The sequence below is a fragment of the Panthera onca genome, chromosome B2 (assembly GCF_046562875.1).
Source record: "Panthera onca isolate mPanOnc1 chromosome B2, mPanOnc1 haplotype 2, whole genome shotgun sequence".
NCBI lineage: Eukaryota > Metazoa > Chordata > Mammalia > Carnivora > Felidae > Panthera > Panthera onca.
In genome coordinates this window covers 122,190,178-122,206,063 of record NC_138343.1, presented here as the reverse complement: position 1 = coordinate 122,206,063, position 15,886 = coordinate 122,190,178, and the positions used below count along the sequence as shown (strand labels likewise).

Here is a 15,886-nt window from a genome sequence, read left to right as displayed (position 1 = left end):
ATTCAGGATCATCAAGTTTTATCTCTTTTTCTCCACATCATCTCTGGATTTATACCTTCTTTCTACTTCCATTGTAGTCTGCTGCCTGATCACGTTTCTCTTGATTTAGTGAGTCTGCGCCTCCTACATATGAGTGTTAGTTAATTTTCTTAAGCACTATTTTATGGCATCTATGTTTTTCTCAAAATTCTCTAGTGACCCTCTTTGTTTAATGAGTCAAGTTCAAGTTCTTTATCTTGGCATTCCAAGCCTTTCGTTTTCTCTCTAGTCAACATACTTTACTACTTTCTGGACCTTCTCCTACTTAATGACTTAATGTCTCCCATATGTCAGCTCAGTCTCACTTTTAGGCAATTCCTTCACAAGACAACACTCTATCTTATCTTTCAGAATTCAGCACAAGACCATAAAGCCTTCTTTTCCTGCTCAGAGCACTTCAGTAATCTCTGCCTTCTTTGGTCTCTGATTTATTGTTTTTGTCAGTTATTTTAGAACTAGACCATTTATGCTCTTGTAAGGTCCTTGGTTTAATGTGTGTTTGTCTTGCCTGTGTAATGAGATTGTTAGGTCTTCGAGGGTAAAGGAATCTCTAAAGTTTCCTTTTGAGCAGTCAGAATCCCCAGCCGAGGTATAGGATGTGGTAGGTGCCCCCTGCTACCCCAGTCCTTGTTGACCTGAAAGGAATTGTTGAGGTATTAGTATTTGGTGTCTCTGGCAGACTCCAGTCTCATTGCTGTCTGGGACAAGAGCTATCGCAGCCCCGTGGTTACTGGTGTGGCTTAGCGCACCTTGGCCTCATGGCCTGCTTGGCAGACTGGATATTCTATTTATTGAATGAATGAATGGCAACCCAGAGGGAATACTGGCCTCCCTGAGCTCCCTGATTCAATTTTCTACTTTTTATCGCTCATCTAAAAAATAATGAATCGATTAAACAGTGTCAGCCAGGTTAACAAAAGGCAATGGCTGTTTTCAGTCCTAGCTTTAGAAGGTGAAAACTGTTGGGGTGCCTGGGTGGCTCAGTCATTTCAGCGGCCAACTCTTGGTTTTGGCTCAGGTCATGATCTCGTGGTTTGTGAGTTCGAGCCCTGCATTGGGCTCCGTGCTGACAGTGCAGAGCCTGCTTGGGATTCTCTCTCTCTTCCTCTCTCTCTGCCCCCTTCTGCTGCTCATGCACCCTCTCTCTCAAAATAAATAAATAAACTTAAAAAAAAAAGAAGGTGAAAACTGTTTATTTTTCATTATGGTTTTCCCCAGAGAGTCAGATATATTGAGTGATCTCTCCTGACTTCTTCGGCTTCTACTTGAATACCTCATCTTCCAATAAAATTTATGTCTAGTTGAGTAGAGTTGTGGACGACTCTTTCTTGGTTCCTTAGGTCTTGAAGCACATTTCAGAATGGCTCTAAAAGTGTGCAGCCCTCCTCACTTCATTGTTGCTTTAGTCCTGTTCATGTTTTCATTCCTTCAGACCGCCTTCTATAATTTCCCAAGACTGAGTTAATTGCTCCCGTCCCCAACCTCCCCGAAGTTAATCCTGCTTTCCCCTGAATCCTGTATACGCATACATGTTTCTCATTTTATGTATGCTTTTATTATACATGCATGTGTTATTAAATGTATCCTATCACATCAAAATGTACAGGCTTACGTATCTATAAAGTTCTCAGAGACGGGGGCTCTCATTTTATCTTTATATCTCCAGGACCTGGCTCACGGTCTACCCTAGGAAGTGCTCCATCGATGGTCACTGGTGAATAGTGACAGGGAATGGGTGAAACAGTGAGGGCAACATCAATTCTGTCTTCTGCAATGCAGTCATTTCAGTGGCTAACTATCCTGTTGGTCTGGTACTTCTGTATGTGAAATGCTGGGGAGCTTGGAACATGGAGCACGATCCAGGCGAGTCAGAAAGGAGCCGCAACCACAATCAACGTCTTGTCTTTCTTCTAGAGGAAGACAAATGTTGAACTTTGAAGTTGTGGAGTGTTACCTGGCACTCAGGAGAAGTCTAAGCTAGTCCCAGCTCGCATCTCTGTTCTCTATTGTGGGCCATGGGGCTGCGGGCCTGAATTTTGGGGAGAATGGGAAATCATCTTGTCAATATGATTTCTTTTAAATCACCCCATAACATTTTTTAAAGTGTATTTTGTATTTCATTTTCTCTTTCCTTTTTTCTTTTTTTATTGAAATTTAATTGGCATGTAACATTGTGTAAGCTTAAGTGTACAAGGTGTTTGATTTGATACATTTATATATTGCAATATGATTACTACTGTGTTAGCTAACATCTCTATTAGGTCATATAATTATCATTTAATTTTCATGGTGAGAATAATTAGGATGTAGTGTCTTAACAACTCTGAAGTTGATAATACAGTTGCCTGTAATCACTGTGTTGTACATGAGATTTCCAGGACTTATTTATCGACGGGTTGCATGTTTGTGCCCTTAAACACCTCACCCTGTAACATTTTAATTTAGGTTCTTTGCATTTATGTGGTTCTCACAGGTAACATTAAGAATCACCTTTAAGAAGATTACTAAAAGGCTATCACCATCCTCTAGGAATTCTTTCTTAGAAAACTGAGTTTATAAGCAAATTGTCCCTCTTTAAGATGGGGACATCACTTAAGCACTAGATGGTTTGTAACATGCTGGGTGGCCTTTGGTTGACAGCTCTTCTGTGAATGTACTTTATATTTTTGCATGGTGTAACGTTTTAGATGGCAGCTTTTAAAAAAAGTATTTGAGGGGCGCCTGGGTGGCTCAGTCGGTTAAGCGTTGGACTTCGGCTCAGGTCATGATCTCGCGGTCCGTGAGTTCGAGCCCCGCATCGGGCTCTGTGCTGACAGCTCAGAGCCTGGAGCCTGTTTCAGATTCTGTGTCTCCCCCTCTCTCTGACCCTCCCCCCGTTCATGCTCTGTCTCTCCCTGTCTCAAAAATAAATAAACATTAAAAAAAAAATTAAAAAAAAATAAATAAAAAAATAAAAAAAGTATTTGAGTCTCTGGGTCACTTGTTTTCCATAAAAAGATATACATATATATATATATGTATATAAAATTATATATGTATATATTATGTATATTATATATTTATATATCATAAATATATAGTATTTATTAGTTCGATCAAAAGTAATGAGTAAAGGAAAATGTTTTTGTAGCTCTGCTAAAATTACCTCATGCTTGTGCAGCGATAATGGCCCCGCCTGGAGAGGCGGATCTGGAGGAATAGAACTTTAAAGATCAAGATTAGCAAATTAACCAACAGGAAAAGCCAAATAGCCAATTAACCTACTACTGCAAAGTCCTGGGGCTCGTCTGGGGCTCCAGGCTCTCTGTGGCAGCTGAATTTGCTGCCCTGAAACTTGCAGCTAAAGCTGCCTTATTCCTTCAAGCTCCACAGTCACTGGGAATGTTTGCTTTGTATGTCACTTCCTTTGCTGAGCGAGTGTGGAAATCACATTGTGTTGCTCTGAAATGGTTGCCATGGGAACATCTCCACCTAGTCATTATCTACTCAGCCTACTGATTATATTAAACCAGGAGACAGAGATGTACAAGGGAGCTGTAACCACCTGTTCTGCAGAAAATTGTGATTGCTTCTGCGACATTCGCCTCTGAGGCCACACGTTTCTCTGAACACTCCTCTCTCCATTTTCTCTTCTCGTGTTTCCCTCCACACAGAGTTAGTAAATGACATAAATCCATAGGAAATTGGCATTGGGATAATCAAGCCATTGCTTTCCCATTCTTCCGGCCCTCTTTCAGGTCTCTGCTTTAGTATCTCAGGTAGAATAAAAATAATCGTCACCCTTTCCTCTCACTCTCTTCTGCCCACCCCCACCTCCCATGCTTAGGTGTAAAGATAATCTTCTTTAAAGGTCTATGATTCCTGTGGCCTATGCAATGAAGCCACGTTTTTCTGCTACTTATCCAGAGAAACTTCTCAAAGTTCATATAAATGCCTGTTTTCTAAATTGTATAAAATATAAATAGTAAATAATACTGTCTGTCAACAGGTAACTTTATCTTACCTATTCTCAACCAAGACATGCATGGATCTGCCTGTATCTCTTATGAGGAGGATTTTCTGATCTTTATTCCTGGATTGAAAGTGACATTTAAGAGGTGTTGTCTTGAAGTAACTTTTTTTTTTGTAGAAAAACTATAAAATCCATTGACTTTGTAATTTGTCGTCTAAACCAGAATACTTAGGGAGTGGGAAATGGCATTATTAATAAGTATGCCTAGAAAACAGGTACAAATTTGACTATGCCAGGCAAACTAGGTGTATATTGTCATCTTATATGTAGAATGTAGAATGTAGACAAGTTCATAGGTGTGGTAGTCCCATGTCTTCAAAATATATGGGAAAGGGGCACCTCTTACAGAAGAATGTTTGTGCAGATAGAAATTATAATTGTGGAATTTAAATGCTGAACCAGCAAGAAAGTTCTCTGTTTATATTTCTGTCGCATGTAAATTAAGCCAATGTGAATCCATCCTTGAAAGTAAACTGATGGCACTGGGGGTTGAAAAGAAAAAATGACATGAACAAAGGAAAACAGACCAGGCTGAATGCACCTATGGAGATGTCATAAACCCTTTCAATTTTGTTTAAAAATCTAATTTAAGAGTAAATTTTTTCTGTAAAGGGCCATATAGTAAATATTTTTGGCTTTGTGGGCCATATGGTCTCTGTGGATAAAAGTAGCTGTTAATGATATATAAATGAATGAGCATGGCTATGTTCCAATAAAATCTTATTTACAAAACAGGCCTGGGGGCTTATGGGTGGCCCAGTCGGTTAAGCATCTAACTTTGGCTCAGGTCATGATCTTGAGGTCCATAAGTTGGAGCCCTTTGTCGGTCTCTGTGCTGACAGCTCAGGGCCTGGAGCCTGCTTCCCTCTCTCTCTACCCCTCTCCCACTTGTGCTCTGTCTCTCTCTCTCAAAAATAAATAAACATCATATCTATCTATCTATCTATCTCTATCTCTATATCTATCTGTCACAAAATAGGCATGGACGGGAGCACAGGTTTACTGCATTGGTTGTCATTGGCCCAGTCTCATTCTGGTTAACTGTTTTAGTATCTGTAAACTTTATTCTGAAAAAAGGAAAGTTATTTTATTTATGTTATGCTATTTTATTTTTTTAAGTTTATTTCTTTATTTTGAGTGAGAGAGAGAGAGAGAGAGAGAGAGAAAGTGAGCTTGAGCTGGGGAGGGGCAGAGAGAGGGAGAGAGAGAATCCCAAGCAGGCTTTGTGCTGTCAGCCCAGAGCCCCACACCAGGCTTGATCCCATGAACCGGGCTCAATCCCATGAGATCATGACCTGAGCTGAAATCAAGAGTGGACGCTTAACCAACTGAGCCACCGGGGTGCCCCCAGGGAAGTTATTTTATATATTAATTCTGATGTTTTCTGTTCTGCTATGGCAGGTTGGGCTGTGCCTGATGGGGCTAGTGGAGAAGTGCAATGGGCCTTACTAGTAATGTACATTTTTGTTACACATGTTCCAGCCATTCAAGACATATGTTGAAGAGAGTGGTAGAAGGTAACCCCCCAGGGACACTCTGGACAGGGGGTGGCAGCCATGTGGGTTTCACTAAGCATTTTAGAAGAAAGGCTGTAGGGATGAGACACAGGGTATAGAGGTTATGGTGCTTTGGTTTTTCCTATAAATTGTCTTTTTAAGCAAGTCCAAGGGTAGGTTCTACCTTGGGAGAGAGAGCAAAACTGCAAGCACCTGAGGAAAATAATCTTTGGTCTCTGCCTGTACTTGGGGAAAAAAATGACTCAAAATTAAGGTAAATGATACAAAAAAATCACTTTAAACTAGTCTTGTACTTACTGTGTAGAATTGGAATCAGTTGGTAAAAATAAGAGTTTTAGCAAAAGGTCCCAAAATGTATCTTTGGGGTTTATTTTTAAATTTTTATAGAAGTATATTTAAAATGTTTCCCTCTAGGCAGAAAGCACACACTAACAACTCAGGCAGGCAAACCCCAACAGGAACATGAATGACATTAAAGAGAACTAAATAGGCTCTATATAAAGTAGTAGGAGGTATGACATGTATATTACATCTTACGTGACTGTACATAACACAGATAGAACATACCTGGTTCTACCTGGCGACAAGTTACTTTAATTGCTGACTAACGCAGGAAATTGTGGAGAATGACTGCAGTAATGTTATTGATTCAATTTTCAACTCAGTAACTGGGTATGCCAGGCATTTGACAATGGAATAGACAGTACCACAAATAAGGAAGAATCTCAGAGGGCTTCAGTCCTATCTGAGCTGTCGAGAAAAATATAGGGGATGACTGGCATTTATAATTATTTAATACAGTCTTTTTGAGGGGATCCTTTGATCTAGTTGGACAGATATTCAGGATCTTGTAGTCTGTTTAGGGAACTGTTCTACACATCTAGGAAAAAAAAAGTGAGTCCACTAGAAAGCAAAATACAATGAAGGTAAGTTGATATCGCCTTAGCATGTTTTATTGCTAAAGAGACATGAGTGAAGGAGTTATCCAGAGTGCAGTGCTGAGCAGAGGAAAAAGAAATTTCAGAATGGATGGCCAACACTATCACTTAATGTGTGGAGGGTCCTGAGCAACATACGGGGTGAAATGGGGGTGGCGGGAAGATAGCATCCCAGGCCAGGGGAAGGAGGCTGGGGGTCAGTCCAGACACTAGGAAGTTTCTGGAGGACCTTCAGAAGAGGGATGACAGGATAGTACCTGCTTGTATGTGATTTGCTATATAGTAAATAATATAGTAGTGAAATATTATCTGCATTGGTTTTCTGTTTAAAATTTTTATACATTTTTTCAGTTTTTTTTTAACGTTCTGAAAGTAAAACAGATGATAAAAAAAACCCCAAATCCAAGTGTTGCAAGGACCTATGATGTATATAGGGAAATTATTCCTTAATCCCACTTGCAAAGATAACTGCTCTTAGCTGATGTTGCTTATTAACATTGGAATAATTTAGAAACAGATTATATCATTTGGAACCTTGGAATTATTATAAAGAGAAGTATCTCCTATTTTTCCTAATTTGTTCATGCCTTATATTCGAAAACATGACATAACATCTCATCTAATATTGAAAGAGACTTTTTTGGTTATTTTCTCCATCTCACACTTCGTATGTGAAGCCATTGGAGAGTCCTGATCTCTTTGAGACAATGAATTAACTGGACCCTCTGCTCATCCCCATCTTGCTTGGTGGAACCGTATGCCTGGGAACTGGAAGTCAGTACAATCTAGATATTGTCAAAAGGGGTAACTTCCATGAGTAGCTGGACCAGCCTAATCAGGGTCATAAGAAAAGCTGAGATACCATTTGAGCTCCCCATAGTCTGTATCCAATATTACATTGGGTTAGCAAATCAACTGTGTCTTCGAAAATGCATTTTTTGGGGGGCTGGGTTGGGGAGGTTATCTCTAGTATGGAAAGGTTACTCCAAGTCTCTGTGTCCCAGAAAGAGCTGAGAAAACGGATATTTCACATTGCTATGGAAGTTTAATAAGCTAGGAGAAATACAAGCATCTCTATTCACTACTGACCTTTTGAGGATCCAAGGATAGCAAGTTTTGACTTCTCCTAGTAATTTTTAGGGGTCGAGGTAAATCAAATTACCTTTCTGCTGAACTTGTTTATGCCAAAGGAAAGTAATACTCTGTGGGTGCAACCCAGAACTTTGAAATTTATCGATGGGAAGTGGTATGAGAACCAAACACTGAAAACCTTGGAGCAAACTGTGAAATTTATACAGTTTCTCCCCCCACCGCCCCCACCCCCAAGTCCAAAGTGCAGGATGATTGCAATAGAAGGCATGCTATCAGGCAGGGTGACTGGTCACTGGTTTGGGTTTCCAAAGGAATTTGAAATTAACAGAATTATGAACCAGAGGTTGAGCAAAACTCCAAATAAGGAGTAATATATGAAGGGGAAAGATAGAAAGAAATGACTTTCCGAGGTAGTTCTAATGGAAGAAGCAGCAAGTGCACACTACAAGGGCTCAGCCATGGTGTAGAGCTTTATGAGGAATGCAAGAACAGATCTCAGGGACTTCGATGAGACAAAGAAGGGAGAATTAGACAATGGGTAGTTACTAAGGGCCATATGTGAGTAGGTTTCCCTGTGGGGTTTTAACAATAAAATAGAATCTCATCTGGTCTAGTTCTGGATGAAGGTGGAAAGAATGTGCTGGATGATGAAAGGAATAAGTTTCCCTGTATAGGGCTTCACGGTTTTTAAGGCTTACATTCTGAAAGCTGAAATGATCTCATTTGATTCTCACTAAAGCGCTGGGAGGTAGGGCAGTGCCAGAATCACTTCACTAGGGAGGAAATCTAAAGACAAAGGGTTAAGTTCCATTTGGGAGGGGAGACATGGAGGAAGGAAGGCAGACCTCTGAGGGTTTTGAAGTTCAGAGGGAAGTGAGATTTTTTTTTTTAAAGAAAACGTTTGTTCCTTTCCAGGTACACTTGATTACTCACTGTTAAGTAGGCGGAAGTCAATGAATGGGTAGGAGCCGCGGCGTTCAGCAGGAACCCCCGTCTGACCCCTTAGTCGCACATCTCCTAAAAAACAGAAAATCCAAACAAATGTTTGAAAACACTGCCAAGTGTATTCACTTTTCCTCTGTAAATCCTCTTACTCACTTATGTCACTGGAGCCAAATGTCAGAAGGAAAATGATTTCCACTTACCTTGCTTAAGAGAGAGCTATGTGAGAGGGGATATTTAATGAATGTTAAGTGTAATGAACTTAGCAGTACTCTAATAAGTGAAGCAGCACTCTGCTGTCTTTTAGATTTGCCTGGAAGGTGGATCTGTGAAAATTTTAGTAATTTACAAGATTTCCATAGTCTGAGGGCCACAAGGAGGGGGCATCTGAATCTGGGAGAACAAATGATGCTCTGGGATTAAAGCTTTTATTCTTGTTAGAATGTTTAACTGCCCAGTGTTATTTCTCTTGGTTCCAGCACAATTGTTCTCTGACTAGTGTCCATTGCCCTGTTGCCCGCCCAGGATTTATCATTGATCTGCTTTAGAATTTGCTCCATGAAGGCCAGCCCAGCTCCAGGTACTTCAGACACTTGCCACCCTTGTACACGAAATAGTCAGTGGAGCTTGTAGAACTTATTCATTTGCAGGTTTTCTTTAATGTCTGCATTCACGTTCCTTTTTGCTGTGTCTTCTGCCTTCCCGATCAAGGGAGGGAATGAAATAGAATGGAAAGAGCATGTACTTTAAGACGAAATAGACCTAGGACAATCTCGGCTCAGACACTTGCTACCTGTATGATCTTGGGAAATTTATTTCTCTAAACCTCAGTGGTTCACAGCGTCATGGGTTGAAGAATATAAAATAACACTTGCTGCCTTGCAATAAATGCTGGGTTTACTTCTTTCTAAACTCCTGCAAAGGATCATGCATATTAATTATGTGTTTTGCATTTTTCCATAGTGCTTTGTGTATTGTATGGCACTTAGCAGACTCTAAGTGAATGTCTTCTGTTGACAAGAATAAATATAAAGACAAAATGTACAAATTAGCACATAAAATGTGGAATTAGAGGAGAGAGAAAAATACGTGAGATCTTCTATATTTCTGGAAGAACTGAATCAGGGAAAGTTTCAATTCCACGAGTAATGGGTCCCCTCCCATAAACCACTTTTTCCCAGACATGACGTGGCAGTGAGGCCTTAGCCTATGAGTAGAGAAAAGGGACAGTCATATCTCCTCCATTCCTACCCCCTGGAGTTAACCAGGGTCTGAGTGAGATCCCCTTCAGCTGTAACCAGTGCCATTGGCAATGTTTAAAATATCCCTTACAGATGGGCGTTGTGTATGTTTGGGCTTACAAACTGCAAGCTGTGAGCCTCTGGGTTATTCTGTGATTTGAATTTTATATTGGTGCCTTATTTAATGCTTTGTATAATCTGATATTACAGTGCCATGTTGATATTAAGGAATGTTACAATTTATGGAATAAAAGGGGAGGAGGAAGAAAGAGATGGAAAAGCATTTTTATAAATATGAATATCATCTGAGATCAAAGAAAGGAATGCTGTTAGCATTTGGCAAGTTCATGGGGGTAGATGGCCAGCAGTTATAGGAAATCCACTAGGGAGAGTTGAAGGGTTTGCTTGTCTTCAGCAGCTTGTCTTGAACACTCCATGTTTACAGCACTCTAAAGAGTTCACAAAGCACTTTCACAAACATCACAGTGTATTTATTTTCTTGTTTATCTCATTGGATGCTCACAATAGCCTTGTGAGGAGAGCCACTATTATTCTACTTACTTTATAGGTGAGAAAATGGAGGCTCAGGAAGAAAGTTCAGGCCTGCTGTTCACCTACCCAGCTCCAGCTCAGGGTGCGGGCGGGCCCTTTAGAGGCGCTCAGTAGATATCTATGGACTTTAACTGACTGGCTGAGTTTATGGTGCTTTAACTTATAACTAGCAGGGCTGGTCCTTAAATCTAGGTTATTAAACTTCATAGGCAGAGCTCTCTCCTCAATAACATTGGTTTCTAATCTTAAGGAGTCTGTACATAATGGTTTAAAAAAAAAATCACAGACCCTCACATGATAGGTGAAATTTAGCAGCCATTGGGAAAATACAGCACGCCAAAATGATATAATAAATTCAGCAGTGCCTAAATGATTTATATTTTCTAAATGATAATCAGATAGACATATGCTTCAAAACTTATGCATGGATAAGCCTGTATTCGTTCGGTCTATGAAGCCGGCTAGGCTTTAGGTTTGTTGACCTGTTGTGCCATCCCTGTGGGCTTCTCTAAGGGGTTTCAGGCTCACCAATTGGAAATCACTTGTCCACTAGTACTTTTTTTTCCCAGGATTAGCAAAGCATCCCTCCTGACTGTGTAGTTCAGAGGGTACCATTTTCCCAGAAAACTTCTGTATAATATCAATAGAGGTTTTAAAGCCTCTGTCAAAATTTATTCCTTTTGTCCATCTGACAGTCTAAGGCAGAGGACGCCCATTATCATTCAGGGCTTTAGGTTTAGGGATGAACATGGAGGAGACAGCATCACAAGGCAAGCTAGGTAAAGGGAAGGCAGTATGTGAGTAATTCAGAGATTCCTGTTACTGACAGGATCAATATCTCACCATCTTGGGTGACTGTGGGCAACTCAATAACCACTTTGAGGTCCAGTTTCTAATATTTAAATTAATTGGCATAATTACAGCAGCTTCGCCTCCCTCACAGGGTTGTTGTGAGAAAATTATAAGGTGCATGAAAATAGCATGAGGGTTAGAATTTCCTGAAACCTTACACGGTACTAAGCATTTTACATGTATTATTGAATATCATCTACCCAACAACCCAGCGAAGTAGGTGTTATTATTAGACCATTTTACAGATGAGGAAACTGAAACCAGTGGAAATTTGATAATTTGTCCAAGCTCACAGAATTAGTAAGGGTGGAGTTTGTATTCAAATTCGAAATTGGCTCTTAAACCCCATGTTCTTCACCTTTATCCTATATCATCAGGATAAAAAATCATAGAAACAGCTAAGCATTCACTTTTTTATGGCCCAATGTATGCTTTGATTGCTATTTGCCAATAAACCAAATATATATTCATCATGACTCCTGAAACTTGAGTACGAGGGGAATCCACCCCCTTGATGAGTTCAAGATTCAATCAGATAGATGTTGTTTATTTGAATAGCAGTCCAGCGGAAATGAGCCGAACGAGTAAGACAACCAAATCCTGTTCTGGATCAACAAGGCATCTATTATTTTCAAGTAAGAGATGGAAAGAAATTATTAAAAATATTATTCAGTAGAACTGAAATTACCTAGCAACTAATTTAATCAAGCTCTTAATTAAATAGAATTTTCATGATGTAATGCCATTTTGGGGAAAAAGAAACAGTGAAGAAAGTTGATAGCAAAGGCACTTAAATAAACAAACAGAACAAAACAAATCAACAGCAACAACAACAAACTACAAAACCCATACCTGAAAGCTTCCTTTTCAATGCTTCTTCTGTCTATAACTACAATTATAGTTTTGGAAGTGGATTACTCATAAACCTAATGATGGTTTTTAGGAGTAGTAAATAATAGTGTTTAAAAAGGATGAAATCACATTAAAAGTACTAGTAAGGCAGGAGGCAGGACAATTGTAAGTGGGCTAACAAAGCATTTTAGAAAATTTCAACACGGAAAGGTAAATACAAACAAACCAAACAGTCCACATCCTGAGCATTCAATTTATTTGAGAATAAGGTAATATTCATGTTTTAAGGATATATTTCCAACATAGAAAGTTCTCTCTCATTCTCCCTGCTGTTATTAGCCCCTCTGATACTAAATTGCTTCAATATGCTCGTGGGAAGAGAGAAATAATTCAGTAACAACCGTCCCTGGAGGAGCAGAGGCCACTGGGCTGATGTCCGAAAAACAGAACAAGTAGCGTCCTGCTGAACTGCTTTTTCTGGCCTCTGGTCTCAGGCAATCATCTATTTACCTAAGGCCTTATATCCAAGCTAAACAATTATTTTGACTATTCATTAGGCCCTTGTTTCACTTAAGCAACTTTTTTTTCTGGCAAGCGAAAGGTGCTGTGGAAGCCGGGTCGGAAGTGTTGACAGCTCAGAGTCGTGTCCTCAGCCTGTCCTTATTGTGTTCCAAAATGAAACAAACAGCAGGGAAATTCTTATTTTGAAAGGGCTGCTTCTCTTTTGCCCCTTCAGGCCGAAAACATAACATGTCGTCCTCGGGTATTTAAGGCTGCAAACACAGGCAGAGAGCTGAGCTGAGTGGCTCCAGGAGCCAAGACCCGGAGACAGCCACTCACCCTCCCAGGGGACGTGGTTCCGGGATGGACCTCTTGCCCACTTGGCCTCTCAGGCTGTCTCTGTTTAATAAAAGCTTGCGCTAGGGAGCAGACATTATGTGGCCTCTTATGTAACTGGCAAATATGGCGGAGACTCTGACAGCAATGACAACTTACAGTGGCTGAAACATGGGCCACATGACGAGAACCAGACTCTGGCCCCGGTTGTGGAGTCAAGGTCACTTCAGGGTGGGGAAATGGGGTCGGAAAGGAACAGAGCAGTGGCTACTGTGCTCCTGTGGCATCTGAGACAAATGAAGAAGGTGATGATGACAGCTGCAGGAAACACGGAGAGAGATTCATAGCAGGGGTGTCGCTATGAACAAGGAAGATGAGCTGGTGATAGCGTCAGAAAGATGCAACCATGGAGCGGCCCAAATATGGTGGGGAGAAGAAGCTCTCGTGAAAGTTATTGCTTTGAGCTTCTTTAGACACTACTAATTCACATCACTGCTGTAAACTTGCAAAATGAGGGCAGACAGAATCCAGACCCCCAGATCTCAGACAGGAGCTTTCGCCAGGGTGCACTGCCTCAGCTGGCGGCTTCGAACATTTCAGATGACTACTCTCAATTAGCAAAGTGAATTATTTCTTCTAAGATGTTTATCTAGCCAAACAAAGAGGAGGAAGGTTGTGCAATTTGATCACTCCGTAGATTTATGGGATAGTACAGGCAGCCAGTTTAGATAACTCAGGCAGAGATGATTGTTCTGAGTGCTATGAGCTTGCATGAGATCCAAGATGGCTGATAGACCAAATTTCCCATTTGGGGCTTCAATCTTCTGCTTTACTTTTTTGAGTGAGCCTGGGCCTGTCTAGTTACTAAGGGCTATGTGTTGATCTGGCTGAGTAGGAGGCTTCTTGTCTATTGACCTGTTGCACTAATTGTGTATTTCTGGGCTGTTGCTGAGAGGGCTTTGTGTGTAGGAAAGAGACAAACCAGAGTTAGTTGGCCAAAACCACACTTCTGGCAAAAAGAAACAAAATAAAGTTTTCTTTGCATGTGAAAAAAAAAGTTCTTTCTTTTTTTTTCTTTTTAAAAACCTTGGTCTCTATATCAAAATCAAGAGAAAGGAGAAATTTCACCAAGTTAGAGTCCCCAGACAATACTCTATATACTACCTTGCAACTTCTGCTTAGACTTATTAAATACTTTATGACAGAGGTGCATTTTGGGACTTGAATGTTACAAAGGTGAATGTATAAATAGCACTGCCTTTATTTTCTAAAGTAAGTGAGGTAGGTTTCAACTCAGACTAGACATTCTTCAGCTCGATGGTTATACAGAGGGAAAATAAGAAAAAAAAGTTGAGAAAAAAAAAAAGTTACAATCACCAGGAACACAGGAGTCTAATAAAAAAAAAAAAAAAGATATTGAACAAGAAGCAGCAGAAATGCCTAAAGAGAATTCCAAAAAGCTGTAAAAGAACTTAAAAGAACACAAAGAACATGTCCTCTTATAAAGATTAAGAATAAGGGGAATAATCTGCAGAGTCATTTTAGGGAATATGTGATCTGGGTCTGCCTTAAGTAATGAAAACACTGATGTAAACTTGCATATTATTCACTTATTTCTGGGATAATGCTTTTCATTTCCAGAATCTCATCAAAGCAAAGTTTATTGTTTTTAAATAAGTGTTATATAGTTGTAAATGTAGGTATCTCTGCTCCTGCTCACACCCCACCCCTTCATAATGCCTGGTACATCGCAGGCACTCAAAAAATAGTAACTATTATTCTTTGTTACTATTCTTCTGAGATTTCTGCCCCCTCACCTCCCCTCTCCTATGATAGTCATTATCATTTAGGAAGATTTCTAAGTAGGGAACTGTTTTAAGGACTCTACATGTATAAGATGGTTTAGTCCTTATGACAGTCTGCCTGAGGGAGATGTGTGTTTCGTCCCCCTTGTACTGAGGAACGCAAAGAGCTTACAAGTGACTGAATTGGGATTAGAAGCCAAGTGGCGTCGGGAACACTTGCTCTCTAACCACTGTTGCACAGGGCCACCGTCCCCATTCTCCACAGCAGCGACCAGTGCAACCACTCATGACATTATTACAGTTTCCTTTGATTTCCCGAGCTCTTTCTCTTCTCTGTGCTGGGTAGTTTAGGGTTAAAAAGAAGAGTACCAAAGCCATGTCCTGGGGAAAGACAAATGTTTATCCTGGTACTTTTTCATGGGAGCATTGCAATCCCACCATGACAAGAATGCTGTGGCCCATGTCATGGGAACCCATGAGGCCCCAGTGGTGCAGGTTAGACCAGAGGGAGTATGGATCCCGCAGATGTAGGCATCTTGCAGGTCAGTAGGACTTTTGAGTAAGTGAGTAAGTAAAGGGACCAACTCTAGGTTGGCTCTGAGCAGACCCCGGATCAATTCAGTTCATTTCAACAAATGCTCATTCACAACATTATACAAAGTGTTAGAATGTAGGGGAGGAAAAGGGAAATACAAAGGTCCATAGGATGCCATCTTGGCACTCAGATAATCATCTAGAAGAGAGTCACAGAAATAAGCAAATATGATATATGCTAGAAGAAGTCTAACCGTTAGCAGCATTGGGATATTTGTGTTTGGATCCCTCTCTCAGAAACATTGTGAGGCTTTATGATTTTATGTGGATAAGTAACTTGAAAATTTCTGGGCCTCAAGTGGTTTCCTAGCAATCTTATAAAATGTTTCAGTTGGTAAAATTGAAAGATAATTATTTAAAGATAAATATTTAATAATATATTTAATTTAAAATATTTAAATTAAATATAATTTTTAAATTAAAAAAATTTTAATTTCAGTTTAGTTAACATGTAATTTTATATTAGTTTCAGGTGTCAAATATAGTGATTCAACAATTGCCTATATTACTCAGTGCATATCATGATAAGTATATTTAAATTAAGTATAATTTTACATTGAAAAAAATATATAAATACACACACACACACACACACACACACACACACACACAA

At 39.9% G+C, this 15,886-nt stretch overlaps 1 protein-coding gene across 3 annotated transcripts in view; it reads right to left on the bottom strand.

Moving 5' to 3' along the window:
* The window catches only part of PDE7B (phosphodiesterase 7B), a 314,218-nt gene that overhangs the window by 68,382 nt on the left and 229,950 nt on the right, over positions 1 to 15,886 (bottom strand). For all 3 annotated transcript variants that reach the window (XM_060616743.3, XM_060616742.3, XM_060616746.3), the window contains one exon: positions 8,532 to 8,615. In XM_060616743.3, coding sequence (XP_060472726.1) covers positions 8,532 to 8,615 — 84 coding nt within the window. The remainder of the gene's footprint in view (positions 1 to 8,531; positions 8,616 to 15,886) is intronic.